Source organism: Oncorhynchus clarkii, chromosome 16 (assembly GCF_045791955.1).
Source record: "Oncorhynchus clarkii lewisi isolate Uvic-CL-2024 chromosome 16, UVic_Ocla_1.0, whole genome shotgun sequence".
NCBI classification, from domain to species: Eukaryota; Metazoa; Chordata; class Actinopteri; order Salmoniformes; family Salmonidae; genus Oncorhynchus; species Oncorhynchus clarkii.
In genome coordinates, this window is record NC_092162.1 from 65,079,218 (window position 1) to 65,101,260 (window position 22,043).

The 22,043-nt window shown below is 46.6% G+C and overlaps 1 protein-coding gene across 1 annotated transcript in view; it reads right to left on the minus strand.

Moving 5' to 3' along the window:
• The window catches only part of LOC139368925 (plexin A3-like), a 181,704-nt gene that overhangs the window by 63,009 nt on the left and 96,652 nt on the right, over positions 1-22,043 (minus strand). The window contains exon 9 of the mRNA XM_071108425.1: positions 5,684-5,798. Coding sequence (XP_070964526.1) covers positions 5,684-5,798 — 115 coding nt within the window. The remainder of the gene's footprint in view (positions 1-5,683; positions 5,799-22,043) is intronic.

Sequence of the window (22,043 nt, forward strand, 5' to 3'; positions counted from 1 at the left end):
GCCTTCGCTCGTTAATAAAGGGCCGTCCCACTGAGACACAGCACAGAGGGGAACAGTTGTTTAGGAGAGCCCAGCAGCACATTCTTTGATCTCAGGGGTCCTCTGGGAAAGGCCAATATAACAACGTGTCTTTGAGCTCTCACTAAGTATTAGGAGTTTCAGTGACACATCCCTCCCTGAGCTCTCACTAAGTATTAGGAGTCTCAGTGAGACATTGCCCGCTGAGCTCTCACTAAGTATTAGGAGTCTTAGTGAGACATTGTCCCTGAGCTCTCACTAAGTATTAGGAATCTCAGTGAGACATCCCTCCCAGAGCTCTCACTAAGTATTAGGAGTCTCAGTGAGACATTCCCCCTGAGCTCTCACTAAGTATTAGGAGTCTCAGTGAGACATTGCCCGCTGAGCTCTCACTAAGTATTAGGAGTCTTAGTGAGACATTGCCCCCTGAGATCTCACTAAGTATTAGGAGTCTCAGTGAGACATTCCCCCTGAGCTCTCACTAAGTATTAGGAGTCTCAGTGAGACATTCCCCCCTGAGCTCTCATTAAGTATTAGGAGTCTCAGTGAGACATTGCCCCCTGAGCTCTCACTAAGTATTAGGAGTCTCAGTGAGACATTGCCCCCTGAGCTCTCACTAAGTATTAGGAGTCTCAGTGAGACATTGCCCCCTGAGCTCTCACTAAGTATTAGGAGTCTCAGTGAGACATTGCCCCTGAGCTGGTGGGGAGCTCCATTTAAGGCTAAATATCTGCATGGCGTTATTAACTGAGACTCCTAATGTGGGGGACGATGTAAGACGGAGCAGGCAGCACAGTATCTATGTACCTGTCTGTCTGTTGGTCTCTGTGGCTGGCTGGCTGGCTGGCTGGCGGGGCTAGAAGATTCTCCTCATACGGAAAATCGATTCCTACTTTGATCCTCTCAATTGAGGAGCCGAGGCTGAGAATAAAAGAGCATCCTTGGTCGTGAACAACGCTGCTATCTCTCGGTTTAACAAACCAATTCATGTAGAAAAAAACCAACCTTTCTCTCAAGCCTATTTAAAAACTCTGTATGCATGATGTGGACTACCAAATGTTCTGCAGCACACATCTACGTTACATCTATTTAAACCCATATCAGTTTTCACAGATTCAAAACATTCCGCTCTCAGAAACCAAACAGTTAACTGGTGTTGGTCCCCACAGAGATGATCTTTCCTACCCTAATGAACCTGGTGAAGGACCAGTAATGAGGGACCATCTATTCAATGTCAGTAGTAGTCATCATAACATCACTGAATACACTGACTAATGATGCCAGTTTATCTAAATGACAACACATTACTCAGGGCTTGAACATTCTAAACAGGTCTATATATACATCATAACAATTTTCTTCAATAGATTAGTTGAAAAGGTGTTTGTTTTTCATTTTTCATTTCCTCATTTCCTGTGAGCCATGCAGCCTTGTGGAGGATGGTGAGTTTGGACGGAGCTCAGCTATTGCTCTGATCCAGTCCTATCTCTCTCTGCACACTCCCGGGCTGAAGAAGGCCACTGTGCTGTGGATTATACAGTAGGATCTGGCTGGCTGGCGTGTCCAGTGCCTTAGGGGAGCAACACATCTCCTCCCTACAGCCCACACCCGTGTCTCTCTGTCTGTTTGGAGTGCCCCCGCTGTTTCTCTGAAGCACCTCTCCAACCCAGGGCCAACCCAGGGCCAACCCAGCCATGGTAGCACACTGGAGGACAGGGCTGCAGATGAGACACGCTCCACTGAACACAATCACACACACACACACACGCGCACACACACACACACACACACACACGCACACGCACACACACACACACGCATATGCACACAGACAGACACGCATACACACACAGACAGACACGCATATGCACACAGACAGACACGCATACACACACAGACAGACACGCATATGCACACAGACAGACACGCATACACACACAGACAGACACGCATACGCACACAGACAGACACGCATATGCACACACACAGACAGACACGCATACACACACAGACAGACATGCATACACACACAGAAAGACACGCATACACACACAGACACAGAGATAGAGACACTTCAAACCTGGACAATCGACACATTGATCACTGGACAGAAACACTATCAGTTGAATAATAGAATGAGAAGAACAGCTCTGGCAGCCAGCTGGCCCACATGAAAATGGTTTCTTCCCCCTGGCTTAACAGCAAATGACAGTGAACTTGTTGAATCGCAGCATACCAGTCCAAGCCTACTTCTAAAATCTTCCCATGATATGTGTGCTCCTTTGTGAATCAACCTTTCTTTCTTTCTTTCTTTCTTTGTGGGAGCAGAGGAAGAGGAGAGTGTCCGTCCTGGCCTGCTTCTCCAAAATATTCCCCCTCCAGTATCAACAGTGCATGAGTCACTCTTTTTCGCTGAGTAATTCCTTTTTTTCTTGGTGAAATAAGGAGATAGTCAATTGTGGCACTTTGGGGCAAGGAGTCTGGCGAGGCTGGGGCAGGCTGGGGGAGGCTTGGGGAGGCTGGGTCAGGCTGGAGCAGGCTGGGGGAGGCTTGGGGAGGCTGGTGCAGGCTGGGGCAGGCTGGGGGAGGCTGTGATGGGTAGGCCCTGCCCACCCTGCTGCCGGCTGCCTCTGTCTGATAAGGCCAGATAAGGCATCTCTTTGATGTTCAGTTAAGCGTAAAATTCTAATGTGCCAAAAGCCGAAGGGTGCGTGTTTCCACCCCCCTGTCTTTTCTCTTAATATCCCTTCTCTCCCCTAGCCCCAGTCACTCCTGAGCCTGGTTCTGAACAGCCCTTCTCTCCCCTAGCCCCAGTCACTCCTGAGCCTGGTTCTGAACAGCCCTTCTCTCCCCTACCACCAGTCACTCCTGAGCCTGGTTCTGAACATCCCTTCTCTCCCCTAACCCCAGTCACTCCTGAGCCTGGTTCTGAACAGCCCTTCTCTCCCCTAGCCCCAGTCACTCCTGAGCCTGGTTCTGAACATCCCTTCTCTCCCCTACCCCCAGTCACTCCTGAGCCTGGTTCTGAACAGCCCTTCTCTCCCCTACCCCCAGTCACTCCTGAGCCTGGTTCTGAACAGCCCTTCTCTCCCCTAGCCCCAGTCACTCCTGAGCCTGGTTCTGAACAGCCCTTCTCTAACCTACCCCCAGTCACTCCTGAGCCTGGTTCTGAACATCCCTTCTCTCCCCTAGCCCCAGTCACTCCTGAGCCTGGTTCTGAACAGCCCTTCTCTCCCCTACCCCCAGTCACTCCTGAGCCTGGTTCTGAACAGCCCTTCTCTCCCCTAACCCCAGTCACTCCTGAGCCTGGTTCTGAACATCCCTTCTCTCCCCTAACCCCAGTCACTCCTGAGCCTGGTTCTGAACATCCCTTCTCTCCCCTACCCCTAGTCACTCCTGAGCCTGGTTCTGAACAGCCCTTCTCTCCTCTAGCCCCAGCCACTCCTGAGCCTGGTTCTGAACAGCCTTTCTCTCCCCTAGCCCCAGCCACTCCTGAGCCTGGTTCTGAACATCCCTTCTCTCCCCTAACCCCAGTCACTCCTGAGCCTGGTTCTGAACATCCCTTCTCTCCCCTACCCCTAGTCACTCCTGAGCCTGGTTCTGAACAGCCCTTCTCTCCTCTAGCCCCAGCCACTCCTGAGCCTGGTTCTGAACAGCCTTTCTCTCCCCTAGCCCCAGCCACTCCTGAGCCTGGTTCTGAACAGCCTTTCTCTCCCCTAGCCCCAGCCACTCCTGAGCCTGGTTCTGAACATCACTTGCTGAAAAACCCCCACTGCAGTAAAGTCTGAGCCTGGGCTTCTCAGCTGGTCTGTGGCCCAGTCAAGTGTGTAATCAATGTGTACTGAGAAGGGTAGGATTGATGCAAAGCCATTATGAGATGCAGGCTTTTGTAAGCCCAATTACTCTGGTGTCACTCTCTGTCACTAAACCATCATTTGGCCAAGTTGGATGGTCTAGCACTCTCAGAGGCATTGGGGAATGAGCACAGACAGACAAAGAGTTTTTATATAAAACATCAAATAACACACTGGACCAAATATTGTGAGGTACCATGGAAAGAAAAAAAAAAAAATCACACAGTACACTCTAGATTCCTGGAGTATCCTTTAGGGGTTCTACAAATTGAAACTGTGGGAGAACCTCTAAAAGTTCTTTGAAGAACCCCATTAAAAGGGCTCTTCAAAAGAACCACCTTTAATGGTTCCTCAAATAACCTTTCGGGTTAATTTTTTATGATTATTTTTAATCAGCATAACACTAACAACAATAACACAATATTTTAGTTGTCAGTGTTATTAACGATTTTAGTGGAAAAGCAGAATTCAAAAGTCTAAATATGAGGTAAACTCCCAGCAGAGCAAGTTCAATCAGTATATCCTCTGGGCTGTTAATGTGTTGATATCCTTCGTATCCATAGCCAGAATGATTTTGCATGGTGATTGAACACGTTTCCAGTTCTATTCACTTTAAGAAGTCTTATACCACAAGCTCCTTGTTAACCAAGTTCGCCCATCTTAAAGTGCCAGCATATAAACAAAAGGAAATTACATTTGCTTTAAAAAGATGGGAGAACAACATTTCTATGGTTCAATACGACAAAGAATGCCAAGTATAGGACTGAATGGGACTTTGAGACCACTCCAAGAAGCTAGCTCCTGAACAGTGCAGACAATGGTACCCAGCAGTAGCTAGCTCCTGAACAGTGCAGACAATGGGTCCCAGCAGTAGCTAGCTCCTGAACAGTGCAGACAATGGGTCCCAGCAGTAGCTAGCTCCTGAACAGTGCAGACAATGGGTCCCAGCAGTAGCTAGCTCCTGAACAGTGCAGACAATGGGTCCCAGCAGTAGCTAGCTCCTGAACACTGCAGAAAATGGGTCCCAGCAGTAGCTAGCTCCTGAAAACTGCAGACAATGGGTCCCAGCAGTAGCTGGCTCCTGAACAGTGCAGAAAATGGGTCCCAGTAGTAGCTAGCTCCTGAACACTGCAGACAATGGGTCCCAGCAGTAGCTGGCTCCTGAACAGTGCAGAAAATGGGTCCCAGCAGTAGCTGGCTTCTGAACAGTGCAGAAAATGGGTCCCAGTAGTAGCTAGCTCCTGAACACTGCAGACAATGGGTCCCAGCAGTAGCTGGCTCCTGAACAGTGCAGAAAATGGGTCCCAGCAGTAGCTGGCTTCTGAACAGTGCAGACAATGAAAGAATGTTGGGCCAGTAACCGGAAGGTTGCTGGATCGAATCCCCGAGCTGACAAGGTAAAAATCTGTCATTCTGCCCCTGAGCAAGGCAGTTAACCCACTGTTCCCCAGGTGCCGAAGATGTGGATGTTGATTAAGGCAGCCCCCCCCCCCCCCCACACCTCTCTGATACATTCAGTTAGGCAACTGACTAGGTATCCTAAATGGTTCCAGCTGTAGTGAATCACACACAAAACAATGGGATAGCTGTGTTAGATAATGGGGTCAGCCTGACCCAGGTTCACGGGGTCATGACCAGGTTGGATTCTCCATGGGCTGTAAAGGACCGCATCGCTGAGATCCTGTGAATAACAGAACCAGGCAGGCAGCTCCACGGACACACTTCCTGTCACCCTGGCGGCCTCATCCTGTGTTCAGTCTGCTGTGAGATGGCTATTCATTATTGTCTGTGTGGGCAGTATAGTCTCTTACCTCCACGCTGCTGACGCGTCCCTCCTGGAAGGAGCACTCTGCCAGGTTGTTGGTGCAGATGTGGCGGTATTTACACCAGTTGCAGGGGAAGGGGCTGCTCACGCATGAGGTGCACCTGGGGAGAGAAGGGGGAGAGTGTGAGCTCTCAGATTAAACAGCCTGACTTTGACAAAAGGGATCCAATATGTCATCAACCTCTGCTGCTTTGAAGCAGAAACAGGCTGGTAAGCCTGCAGGAACAATGGGCAAGGTCAGCATCATCTTCTAGCTGACTTTCAATTAGAAATTAGCAATTCATTAGAGCCCTAAAATGCTGTTTCAGCGGCAATCAAAATTATGATTCTGATGAGAAAATTAATCTAAGGAGCATGAAACACCTGTGATGACTGACACTGTCTAACCATAAACTACTGACCCTGTCTAACCATCAACTACTGACCTTGTCTAACCATCAACTACTGACCCTGTCTAACCATCAACCACTGACCGTGTCTAACCATCAACTACTGACCCTGTCTAACCATCAACCACTGACCATGTCTAACCATCAACCACTGACACTGTCAACTACTGACCCTGTCTAACCGTCAACTACTGACCCTGTCTAACCATCAACTACTGACACAGTTTAACCATCAACTACTGACCCTGTCTAACCATCAACCACTGACCCTGTCTAACCATCAACTACTGACACTGTCTAACCATCAACTACTGACCCTGTCTAACCATCAACTACTGACCCTGTCTAACCATCAACTACCGACCCTGTCTAACCATCAACTACCGACCCTGTCTAACCATCAACCACTGACCCTGTCTAACCATCAACTACCGACCCTGTCTAACCATCAACTACCGACCCTGTCTAACCATCAACCACTGACCCTGTCTAACCATCAACTACGGACCCTGTCTAACCATCAACTACTGACCATGTCTAACCATCAACCACTGACCATGTCTAACTATCAACTACTGACCTTGTCAAACCATCAACCACTGACCCTGTCTAACCATCAACCACTGACCATGTCTAACCATCAACTACTGACCCTGTCTAACCATCAACTACTGACACCGTCCAACCATCAACTACTGACCCTGTCTAACCATCAACTACTGACCCTGTCTAACCATCAACTACTGACACTGTCTAACCATCAACCACTGACCCTGTCTAACCATCAACCACTGACCCTGTCTAACCATCAACCACTGACCCTGTCTAACCATCAACCACTGACCCTGTCTAACCATCAACCACTGACCCTGTCTAACCATCAACTACCGACCCTGTCTAACCATCAACTACCGACCCTGTCTAACCATCAACCACTGACCCTGTCTAACCATCAACTACCGACCATGTCTAACCATCAACTACCGACCCTGTCTAACCATCAACCACTGACCCTGTCTAACCATCAACTACTGACCCTGTCTAACCATCAACTACTGACCATGTCTAACCATCAACCACTGACCATGTCTAACTATCAACTACTGACCTTGTCTAACCATCAACCACTGACCCTGTCTAACCATCAACCACTGACCATGTCTAACCATCAACTACTGACCCTGTCTAACCATCAACTACTGACACCGTCCAACCATCAACTACTGACCCTGTCTAACCATCAACTACTGACCCTGTCTAACCATCAACCACTGACCCTGTCTAACCATCAACTACTGCCCCTGTCTAACCATCAACTACTGACCCTGTCTAACCATCAACCACTGACACTGTCAACTACTGACCCTGTCTAACCATCAACTACTGACCCTGTCTAACCATCAACTACTGACACTGTCTAACCATCAACTACTGACCCTGTCTAACCATCAACTACTGACACTGTCTAACCATCAACTACTGACACTGTCTAACCATCAACGGTAGACAACTGACACGTCAAACCATCAACGATAGACAACTGACACTGTCTAACCATCAACGATAGACAACTGACCCTGTCTAACCATCAACGATAGACAACTGACACCGTCAAACCATCAACAATAGACAACTGACCCTGTCTAACCATCAACGACAGACTCTGTCTAACCATCAACTACTGACTCTGTCTAACCATCAACTACTGACACTGTCTAACCATCAACAATAGACGACAAACACTGTCTAACCATCAACGATAGACAACAGACACTGTCTAACCATCAACAATAGACGACAGACACTGTCTAACCATCAATAGATGACAGACACTGTTTAACCATCAACTACTGACACTGTCTAACCATCAATAGACGACAGACACTGTCTAACCATCAACGATAGACAACAGACACTGTCTAACCATCAATAGACGATAGACACTGTCTAACCATCAACAATAGACGACAGACACTGTCTAACCATCAACGATAGACAACAGACACTGTCTAACCATCAATAGACGACAGACACTGTCTAACCATCAACTACTGACACTGTCTAACCATCAACAATAGATGACAGACACTGTCTAACCATCAATAGACCAGACACTGTCTAACCATCAACAATAGACGACAGACACTGTCTAACCATCAACTACTGACCCTGTCAAACCATCAACCACTGACCCTGTCTAACCATCAACCACTGACCCTGTCTAACCATCAACTACTGACCCTGTCTAACCATCAACTACTGGCCCTGTCTAACCATCAACTACTGATCCTGTCTAACCATCAACCACTGACCCTGTCTAACCATCAACTACCGACCCTGTCTAACCATCAACTACCGACCGTGTCTAACCATCAACCACTGACCCTGTCTAACCATCAACTACCGACCCTGTCTAACCATCAACTACCGACCCTGTCTAACCATCAACCACTGACCCTGTCTAACCATCAACTACTGACCCTGTCTAACCATCAACTACTGACCATGTCTAACCATCAACCACTGACCATGTCTAACTATCAACTACTGACCTTGTCTAACCATCAACCACTGACCCTGTCTAACCATCAACTACTGACCCTGTCTAACCATCAACCACTGACCCTGTCTAACCATCAACTACTGCCCCTGTCTAACCATCAACTACTGACCCTGTCTAACCATCAACCACTGACACTGTCAACTACTGACCCTGTCTAACCATCAACTACTGACCCTGTCTAACCATCAACTACTGACACTGTCTAACCATCAACTACTGACCCTGTCTAACCATCAACTACTGACACTGTCTAACCATCAACTACTGACACTGTCTAACCATCAACGGTAGACAACTGACACGTCAAACCATCAACGATAGACAACTGACACTGTCTAACCATCAACGATAGACAACTGACCCTGTCTAACCATCAACGATAGACAACTGACACCGTCAAACCATCAACAATAGACAACTGACCCTGTCTAACCATCAACGACAGACTCTGTCTAACCATCAACTACTGACTCTGTCTAACCATCAACTACTGACACTGTCTAACCATCAACAATAGACGACAGACACTGTCTAACCATCAACTACTGACCCTGTCTAACCATCAACCACTGACCGTGTCTAACCATCAACTACTGACCCTGTCTAACCATCAACCACTGACCATGTCTAACCATCAACTACTGACCCTGTCTAACCATCAACTACTGACACCGTCCAACCATCAACTACTGACCCTGTCTAACCATCAACTACTGACCCTGTCTAACCATCAACTACTGACACTGTCTAACCATCAACCACTGACCCTGTCTAACCATCAACCACTGACCCTGTCTAACCATCAACCACTGACCCTGTCTAACCATCAACCACTGACCCTGTCTAACCATCAACCACTGACCCTGTCTAACCATCAACTACCGACCCTGTCTAACCATCAACTACCGACCCTGTCTAACCATCAACCACTGACCCTGTCTAACCATCAACTACCGACCATGTCTAACCATCAACTACCGACCCTGTCTAACCATCAACCACTGACCCTGTCTAACCATCAACTACTGACCCTGTCTAACCATCAACTACTGACCATGTCTAACCATCAACCACTGACCATGTCTAACTATCAACTACTGACCTTGTCTAACCATCAACCACTGACCCTGTCTAACCATCAACCACTGACCATGTCTAACCATCAACTACTGACCCTGTCTAACCATCAACTACTGACACCGTCCAACCATCAACTACTGACCCTGTCTAACCATCAACTACTGACCCTGTCTAACCATCAACCACTGACCCTGTCTAACCATCAACTACTGCCCCTGTCTAACCATCAACTACTGACCCTGTCTAACCATCAACCACTGACACTGTCAACTACTGACCCTGTCTAACCATCAACTACTGACCCTGTCTAACCATCAACTACTGACACTGTCTAACCATCAACTACTGACCCTGTCTAACCATCAACTACTGACACTGTCTAACCATCAACTACTGACACTGTCTAACCATCAACGGTAGACAACTGACACGTCAAACCATCAACGATAGACAACTGACACTGTCTAACCATCAACGATAGACAACTGACCCTGTCTAACCATCAACGATAGACAACTGACACCGTCAAACCATCAACAATAGACAACTGACCCTGTCTAACCATCAACGACAGACTCTGTCTAACCATCAACTACTGACTCTGTCTAACCATCAACTACTGACACTGTCTAACCATCAACAATAGACGACAAACACTGTCTAACCATCAACGATAGACAACAGACACTGTCTAACCATCAACAATAGACGACAGACACTGTCTAACCATCAATAGATGACAGACACTGTTTAACCATCAACTACTGACACTGTCTAACCATCAATAGACGACAGACACTGTCTAACCATCAACGATAGACAACAGACACTGTCTAACCATCAATAGACGATAGACACTGTCTAACCATCAACAATAGACGACAGACACTGTCTAACCATCAACGATAGACAACAGACACTGTCTAACCATCAATAGACGACAGACACTGTCTAACCATCAACTACTGACACTGTCTAACCATCAACAATAGATGACAGACACTGTCTAACCATCAATAGACCAGACACTGTCTAACCATCAACAATAGACGACAGACACTGTCTAACCATCAACTACTGACCCTGTCAAACCATCAACCACTGACCCTGTCTAACCATCAACCACTGACCCTGTCTAACCATCAACTACTGACCCTGTCTAACCATCAACTACTGGCCCTGTCTAACCATCAACTACTGATCCTGTCTAACCATCAACCACTGACCCTGTCTAACCATCAACTACCGACCCTGTCTAACCATCAACTACCGACCGTGTCTAACCATCAACCACTGACCCTGTCTAACCATCAACTACCGACCCTGTCTAACCATCAACTACCGACCCTGTCTAACCATCAACCACTGACCCTGTCTAACCATCAACTACTGACCCTGTCTAACCATCAACTACTGACCATGTCTAACCATCAACCACTGACCATGTCTAACTATCAACTACTGACCTTGTCTAACCATCAACCACTGACCCTGTCTAACCATCAACTACTGACCCTGTCTAACCATCAACCACTGACCCTGTCTAACCATCAACTACTGCCCCTGTCTAACCATCAACTACTGACCCTGTCTAACCATCAACCACTGACACTGTCAACTACTGACCCTGTCTAACCATCAACTACTGACCCTGTCTAACCATCAACTACTGACACTGTCTAACCATCAACTACTGACCCTGTCTAACCATCAACTACTGACACTGTCTAACCATCAACTACTGACACTGTCTAACCATCAACGGTAGACAACTGACACGTCAAACCATCAACGATAGACAACTGACACTGTCTAACCATCAACGATAGACAACTGACCCTGTCTAACCATCAACGATAGACAACTGACACCGTCAAACCATCAACAATAGACAACTGACCCTGTCTAACCATCAACGACAGACTCTGTCTAACCATCAACTACTGACTCTGTCTAACCATCAACTACTGACACTGTCTAACCATCAACAATAGACGACAGACACTGTCTAACCATCAACTACTGACCCTGTCTAACCATCAACCACTGACCGTGTCTAACCATCAACTACTGACCCTGTCTAACCATCAACCACTGACCATGTCTAACCATCAACCACTGACACTGTCAACTACTGACCCTGTCTAACCGTCAACTACTGACCCTGTCTAACCATCAACTACTGACACAGTTTAACCATCAACTACTGACCCTGTCTAACCATCAACCACTGACCCTGTCTAACCATCAACTACTGACACTGTCTAACCATCAACTACTGACCCTGTCTAACCATCAACTACTGACCCTGTCTAACCATCAACTACCGACCCTGTCTAACCATCAACTACCGACCCTGTCTAACCATCAACCACTGACCCTGTCTAACCATCAACTACCGACCCTGTCTAACCATCAACTACCGACCCTGTCTAACCATCAACCACTGACCCTGTCTAACCATCAACTACGGACCCTGTCTAACCATCAACTACTGACCATGTCTAACCATCAACCACTGACCATGTCTAACTATCAACTACTGACCTTGTCAAACCATCAACCACTGACCCTGTCTAACCATCAACCACTGACCATGTCTAACCATCAACTACTGACCCTGTCTAACCATCAACTACTGACACCGTCCAACCATCAACTACTGACCCTGTCTAACCATCAACTACTGACCCTGTCTAACCATCAACTACTGACACTGTCTAACCATCAACTACTGACCCTGTCTAACCATCAACCACTGACCCTGTCTAACCATCAACCACTGACCCTGTCTAACCATCAACCACTGACCCTGTCTAACCATCAACCACTGACCCTGTCTAACCATCAACTACCGACCCTGTCTAACCATCAACTACCGACCCTGTCTAACCATCAACCACTGACCCTGTCTAACCATCAACTACCGACCATGTCTAACCATCAACTACCGACCCTGTCTAACCATCAACCACTGACCCTGTCTAACCATCAACTACTGACCCTGTCTAACCATCAACTACTGACACCGTCCAACCATCAACTACTGACCCTGTCTAACCATCAACTACTGACCCTGTCTAACCATCAACCACTGACCCTGTCTAACCATCAACTACTGCCCCTGTCTAACCATCAACTACTGACCCTGTCTAACCATCAACCACTGACACTGTCAACTACTGACCCTGTCTAACCATCAACTACTGACCCTGTCTAACCATCAACTACTGACACTGTCTAACCATCAACTACTGACCCTGTCTAACCATCAACTACTGACACTGTCTAACCATCAACTACTGACACTGTCTAACCATCAACGGTAGACAACTGACACGTCAAACCATCAACGATAGACAACTGACACTGTCTAACCATCAACGATAGACAACTGACCCTGTCTAACCATCAACGATAGACAACTGACACCGTCAAACCATCAACAATAGACAACTGACCCTGTCTAACCATCAACGACAGACTCTGTCTAACCATCAACTACTGACTCTGTCTAACCATCAACTACTGACACTGTCTAACCATCAACAATAGACGACAAACACTGTCTAACCATCAACGATAGACAACAGACACTGTCTAACCATCAACAATAGACGACAGACACTGTCTAACCATCAATAGATGACAGACACTGTTTAACCATCAACTACTGACACTGTCTAACCATCAATAGACGACAGACACTGTCTAACCATCAACGATAGACAACAGACACTGTCTAACCATCAATAGACGATAGACACTGTCTAACCATCAACAATAGACGACAGACACTGTCTAACCATCAACGATAGACAACAGACACTGTCTAACCATCAATAGACGACAGACACTGTCTAACCATCAACTACTGACACTGTCTAACCATCAACAATAGATGACAGACACTGTCTAACCATCAATAGACCAGACACTGTCTAACCATCAACAATAGACGACAGACACTGTCTAACCATCAACTACTGACCCTGTCTAACCATCAACCACTGACCCTGTCTAACCATCAACCACTGACCCTGTCTAACCATCAACTACTGACCCTGTCTAACCATCAACTACTGGCCCTGTCTAACCATCAACTACTGATCCTGTCTAACCATCAACCACTGACCCTGTCTAACCATCAACTACCGACCCTGTCTAACCATCAACTACCGACCGTGTCTAACCATCAACCACTGACCCTGTCTAACCATCAACTACCGACCCTGTCTAACCATCAACTACCGACCCTGTCTAACCATCAACCACTGACCCTGTCTAACCATCAACTACCGACCCTGTCTAACCATCAACTACTGACCATGTCTAACCATCAACCACTGACCATGTCTAACTATCAACTACTGACCCTGTCTAACCATCAACTACGGACCCTGTCTAACCATCAACTACTGACCATGTCTAACCATCAACCACTGACCATGTCTAACTATCAACTACTGACCTTGTCAAACCATCAACCACTGACCCTGTCTAACCATCAACCACTGACCATGTCTAACCATCAACTACTGACCCTGTCTAACCATCAACTACTGACACCGTCCAACCATCAACTACTGACCCTGTCTAACCATCAACTACTGACCCTGTCTAACCATCAACTACTGACACTGTCTAACCATCAACTACTGACCCTGTCTAACCATCAACCACTGACCCTGTCTAACCATCAACCACTGACCCTGTCTAACCATCAACCACTGACCCTGTCTAACCATCAACCACTGACCCTGTCTAACCATCAACTACCGACCCTGTCTAACCATCAACTACCGACCCTGTCTAACCATCAACCACTGACCCTGTCTAACCATCAACTACCGACCATGTCTAACCATCAACTACCGACCCTGTCTAACCATCAACCACTGACCCTGTCTAACCATCAACTACTGACCCTGTCTAACCATCAACTACTGACCATGTCTAACCATCAACCACTGACCATGTCTAACTATCAACTACTGACCTTGTCTAACCATCAACCACTGACCCTGTCTAACCATCAACCACTGACCATGTCTAACCATCAACTACTGACCCTGTCTAACCATCAACTACTGACACCGTCCAACCATCAACTACTGACCCTGTCTAACCATCAACTACTGACCCTGTCTAACCATCAACCACTGACCCTGTCTAACCATCAACTACTGCCCCTGTCTAACCATCAACTACTGACCCTGTCTAACCATCAACCACTGACACTGTCAACTACTGACCCTGTCTAACCATCAACTACTGACCCTGTCTAACCATCAACTACTGACACTGTCTAACCATCAACTACTGACCCTGTCTAACCATCAACTACTGACACTGTCTAACCATCAACTACTGACACTGTCTAACCATCAACGGTAGACAACTGACACGTCAAACCATCAACGATAGACAACTGACACTGTCTAACCATCAACGATAGACAACTGACCCTGTCTAACCATCAACGATAGACAACTGACACCGTCAAACCATCAACAATAGACAACTGACCCTGTCTAACCATCAACGACAGACTCTGTCTAACCATCAACTACTGACTCTGTCTAACCATCAACTACTGACACTGTCTAACCATCAACAATAGACGACAAACACTGTCTAACCATCAACGATAGACAACAGACACTGTCTAACCATCAACAATAGACGACAGACACTGTCTAACCATCAATAGATGACAGACACTGTTTAACCATCAACTACTGACACTGTCTAACCATCAATAGACGACAGACACTGTCTAACCATCAACGATAGACAACAGACACTGTCTAACCATCAATAGACGATAGACACTGTCTAACCATCAACAATAGACGACAGACACTGTCTAACCATCAACGATAGACAACAGACACTGTCTAACCATCAATAGACGACAGACACTGTCTAACCATCAACTACTGACACTGTCTAACCATCAACAATAGATGACAGACACTGTCTAACCATCAATAGACCAGACACTGTCTAACCATCAACAATAGACGACAGACACTGTCTAACCATCAACTACTGACCCTGTCTAACCATCAACCACTGACCCTGTCTAACCATCAACCACTGACCCTGTCTAACCATCAACTACTGACCCTGTCTAACCATCAACTACTGGCCCTGTCTAACCATCAACTACTGATCCTGTCTAACCATCAACCACTGACCCTGTCTAACCATCAACTACCGACCCTGTCTAACCATCAACTACCGACCGTGTCTAACCATCAACCACTGACCCTGTCTAACCATCAACTACCGACCCTGTCTAACCATCAACTACCGACCCTGTCTAACCATCAACCACTGACCCTGTCTAACCATCAACTACCGACCCTGTCTAACCATCAACTACTGACCATGTCTAACCATCAACCACTGACCATGTCTAACTATCAACTACTGACCCTGTCTAACCATCAACTACTGACACCGTCCAACCATCAACTACTGACCCTGTCTAACCATCAACTACTGACCCTGTCTAACCATCAACCACTGACCCTGTCTAACCATCAACTACTGCCCCTGTCTAACCATCAACTACTGACCCTGTCTAACCATCAACCACTGACACTGTCAACTACTGACCCTGTCTAACCATCAACTACTGACCCTGTCTAACCATCAACTACTGACACTGTCTAACCATCAACTACTGACCCTGTCTAACCATCAACTACTGACACTGTCTAACCATCAACTACTGACACTGTCTAACCATCAACGGTAGACAACTGACACGTCAAACCATCAACGATAGACAACTGACACTGTCTAACCATCAACGATAGACAACTGACCCTGTCTAACCATCAACGATAGACAACTGACACCGTCAAACCATCAACAATAGACAACTGACCCTGTCTAACCATCAACGACAGACTCTGTCTAACCATCAACTACTGACTCTGTCTAACCATCAACTACTGACACTGTCTAACCATCAACAATAGACGACAGACACTGTCTAACCATCAACGATAGACAACAGACACTGTCTAACCATCAACAATAGACGACAGACACTGTCTAACCATCAATAGATGACAGACACTGTTTAACCATCAACTACTGACACTGTCTAACCATCAATAGACGATAGACACTGTCTAACCATCAACAATAGACGACAGATACTGTCTAACCATCAACGATAGACAACAGACACTGTCTAACCATCAATAGACGACAGACACTGTCTAACCATCAACTACTGACACTGTCTAACCATCAACAATAGATGACAGACACTGTCTAACCATCAATAGACCAGACACTGTCTAACCATCAACAATAGACGACAGACACTGTCTAACCATCAACAATTGACGACAGACGTTGTCTAACCATCAACAATAGACGACAGACACTGTCTAACCATCATCAATAGACGACAGACACTGTCTAACCATCATCAATAGACAACAGACACTGTCTAACCATCATCAATAGACGACAGGCACTGTCTAACCATCAATAGACGACAGACACTGTTTCACCATCAACTACTGACCCTGTCTAACCATCAACAATAGATGACAGACACTGTCTAACCATCAATAGACGACAGACACTGTCTAACCATCAATAGATGACAGACACTGTTTAACCATCAACTACTAACACTGTCTAACCATCAACAATAGCTGACAGACACCGTCTAACCATAAACAATAGACAACAGACACTGTCTAACCATCAACTACAGACAGTCTAACCATCAACGATAGACGACAGACACTGTCTAACCATCAACAATAGCTGACAGACACCGTCTAATCATAAACAATAGACAACAGACACTGTCTAACCATCAATAGACGACAGACACTGTCTAACCATCAATAGACGACAGACACTGTCTAACCATAAACAATAGACAACAGACACTGTCTAACCATCAACTACTGACACTGTCTAACCATCAACCACTGACCCTGTCTAACCATCAACAATAGATGACAGACACTGTCTAACCATCAACAATAGACGACAGACACTGTCTAACCATCAACAATAGATGACAGACACTGTCTAACCATCAATAGACGACAGACATTGTCTAACCATCAATAGACGACAGACACTGTCTAACCATCAACGATAGACACTGTCTAACCATCATCAATAGACGACAGACACTGTCTAACCATCAACGATAGACGATAGACACTGTCTAACCATCAATAGACGACAGACACTGTTTAACCATCAATAGACGACAGACACTGTTTAACCATCAACTACTGACACTGTCTAACCATCAACTACTGACACTGTCTAACCATCAATAGACGATAGACACTGTCTAACCATCAATAGACGACATACACTGTTTAACCATCAATAGACGACAGACACTGTTTAACCATCAACTACTGACACTGTCTAACCATCAACTACTGACACTGTCTAACCATCAATAGACGACAGACACTGTCTAACCATCAATAGACGACAGACACTGTCTAACCATCAATAGACGACAGACACTGTCTAACCATCAACAATAGCTGACAGACACTGTCTAACCATCAATAGACGACAGACACTGTCTAACCATCAACGATAGACACTGTCTAACCATCAACGATAAGCAGCACAGGCTGAGGTCAGACTCTCAACACATTGGAGGACGACAGAATAACAGGCGATTTTCCTTCAACCCTCGTTCCACTCTCATTCTGACCCTGTCTGCATTCCCCTCACCCCGTCACCCCTCCACCCCTCCGCTCTGAAGCCTTTTGCATTCTGAACAGCGTGAGGAACCTGTACTTTGTCCTATACTAATCATATCCTTCCCCTGGAGGTTCAAATCCCCTTTGGAGGGTCTCAGCAGTCTGCTCATACTCACTCCTATGCTACACTGCACTGTATAATCTCTGACAGCAGAATGCTGAGCTGCTGCCTCCCTGTTGGTGGGGGAATAACAAAAAGCATTTCAGAGGCAAGCCACATATACACCTGGAAAATAATACCAAATCATTTTTAATCCGGCAGGCTGGCTATACGTTGGCCATGTTAATACGATGTTTTGAGTCAGTGTATTCATGGAGATTTGCAACGCCTGCTCCAGACATATAGTACACATTTTATATTTGACATTTTAGTCATTTAGTAGACTCTCTTATCCACAGTGATTTACAGTTAGCACATTCATCTTAACCACATATCACAGACATAGAAAGTACATTTTTCCTCAATAAAGTAGCTATCAGTAGAGTCAGTACACCTAACTTATGGAAAGGGAATGTTAAGGCCTGCTTTAATAAGAGAGCTATGAGTATCGCCGGCTGTAAGGCTGCATGGTACAGTGCTGTCTTCCACTGCAGGAGGACGAGATCTGCTGTAGATAATGTGTGTAGATCAGCATGTCTTGCTGAGATATGCAATATGCTGCATCGGGGGTAAAAACTCCATCAATTCACTTTGGTCTAATTTCAGTGAAGCCTGAGAAACACAGAACAGCCAAAACATGAACCACTAATGAAGGGAGTTTCCTTCCTAACATCATTGCTTGGAAGTGGACTCAGTAGCCTATTGGACTGCTGTACGCGGAAACTAGTGTTAACGTTGGCTAGTTGGAGCTTGTTTCTGAGTGACAAAATGTGTAGATCTGACTGGGTTTCTACCAAATGTGAATGAATGCCTTTGGAGAATCAGGTAAATAAGGAAGACAGGAAGGGGAGAACTGGGAGGTGTTCCTGGGGAGACATGAAAAAGATTCAAAAGGTATCCCAGAGATTTCATAATGTCTTATTAAAAAAAATAGCCGTTGTTCTGAAATGCCTAAAATGCCAGGGGGTGATTTGGTAAAAGTGTATAATCAGTCAGACCCTAGTTTCAGAGCTAACGTCCTTCCCATTCACAGGTGGTCATTATTCCAGGAGATGGGAAGCAGCTCTTACGGCTGGGTTGCTAAAGAATTGTTTTGAGAAGAAAATGGGTGCCAACGTAGCAGGGTTGGGGCGAGTGAGCGCTGTCCGCCAGCAAACACCAGAGAGGGAAACAATTCAAGGGCTAAATGGTCCCACAGGGCCTTTGTGAAAAGAGGAAATCTGGCATAGGCTTCAGGCAGACCGCTCTGGCAAGGTAGGCCTCTGCTAGGTTGCTATGGCAACTGGCGAGCCCTGCATGGATTATGTTGCCCTGCTTCCTTACACTAGAGAATTCATTGTTGTGTATGCATTCTGTCAGCCGACAAGGACATGTTATTCTCTGACATAAACACCCATTCATTTAGCTGCAAACAAATTATTTTTAGCATGTTTGGATGTGATGAAGAGTGAAGTTGCCAGACCACCGATATGTCTTTGCTTTTTCTGTGTTAACGTCTTCATCTTAAACTGTGAGGCGTCATGCTAATTTAAAAACAATGGCAATATACACAATATTCAGAATGATACTCCATGTCATACACTCCTCCATGTTGAGAAAAAAAACTCTCACACCCACGCCATCGACTCAGTGCTGAAGTGCAAATGTGCACATATGCCAGTAAAACGGCGTTGCTCCACAAACAGAACAGAAGAAAGACGAGACCTTGGCATGGAGCTCCGTGCTGAAGCTGAAGCCAGCGAGAGGCTCTGAGCAAGGGGCTCTGACTGATCCTCGGAGAGATGCAGTCCCATTGTTCTGCCTCAGCAAAGCTACCTGGCCCTACCCTGCCTGGACCCTAACCTGCCCGGCCCCTACCCTGCCCTACCTGGCCCTACCCTACCTGGCCCTACCCTGCCTGGACCCTACCCTACCTGGCCCTACCCTGACTGGCCCCTACCCGGCCTGGACCCTACCCTGCCCTTCCTGGCCCTACCCTGCCCTACCTGTCCCTACCCTGCCTGGCCCCTACCCTGCCCTACCCTGCCTGGACCCTACCCTACCTGGCCCTACCCTGCCTGGCCCCTACCCTGACCTACCTGGCTCTACCCTGCCTGGCCCCTACCCTGCCCTACCCGTCCCTACCCTACCTGGCCCTGCCCTACCTGGCCCTACCCTACCTGGCCCTACCCTGCCCGCCCCCTACCCTGCCTGGACCCTACGCTGCCTGACCCCTACCCTGCCCTACCTGGCCCTATCTGGCCCTACTCTACCTGGCTCCTACCCTGCCCTACCTGGCCCTACCCTGCCTGGACCCTACCCTGCCCTACCCTACCTGGCCCTACCCTACCTGGCCCTACCCTGCCCTACCTGGTCCCTACCCTGCCTGGCCCTACCCTGCATGAGCCTGCTGCTGCTACTGTTACAGACCTGTGCCTTCTCAAATCATATTAGCTAGCAACATCTGGCCAGCCTGTCCTAGATGTTATAGTGGTCGTATGATGGATAACATGGAAAGTAGAAGAGGACATAGCAGTGTCACTAGCAGTGGTGGAAAAAGTACCCAATTGTCATATTTGAGTAAAAGTAAAGATACCCTAATAGAAAATGAAAAAAGTGAAAGTCACCAAGTAAAATCCTTACTTGAGTAAAAGTCAAAGTATTTGGTTTTAAATAAACTTAAGTATCAAAAGTAAATGTTATTGCTAAAATATACTTAAGTATCAAAAGTTTAAATGAAAGTATAAATCATTTAAAATTCCTTATATTAAGAAAACCAGACTGCACCCTTAGTTAAATGTATTTTTACTGATAGCCAGGGGCACGCTCCAACACTCAGACATCATTTGCAAACGAAGCATGTTTTTAGTGATGATTCCAAGATGGTGTAGCAGTCGGACGTGTGTTGTGTTTGTCTGTCTTATCCCGTCTAAATAGACGTTTTTTTTGCTCGTATACATTTTAATCTCACTTTCTATCTACGAACTAAATATACCTTCCTGCAACCCGCCTCACCCAATGTGGTACGGATCTGCAATTTATATTCCTTATAACTGGAACCTCTGTCAGGAGCTAGCCAGCTAACTAGCTACTAGTCTTTGTTAGCCACGGCTAGCGGTCTTCACTTTTAGCTCGGACACCGCCAGCTTTAGCTCGGACAATACATGCCAGTCTTCACAGCGCGATATCAACACAGAGCATATCGGACTGCTTCTCTCTACCACATCACCGGATTCCTGCCGCTCTGGATCATTACACCGGGTCATTGCAGCTAGCTAGCTGCTACCGAATGGCTACTGTCAGCTAACACCTCTGTCCGAAGCAAGCACCAATTAGCCTGAGCTAGGCCCATATACCATCTAATTCTAGGGCTACAATACCTCTTTTGCCAATTGGCCTGGACCCTTCATTATCGACACGAGCCCCGTCGATCCATCACGACTGGTCTGTTGACG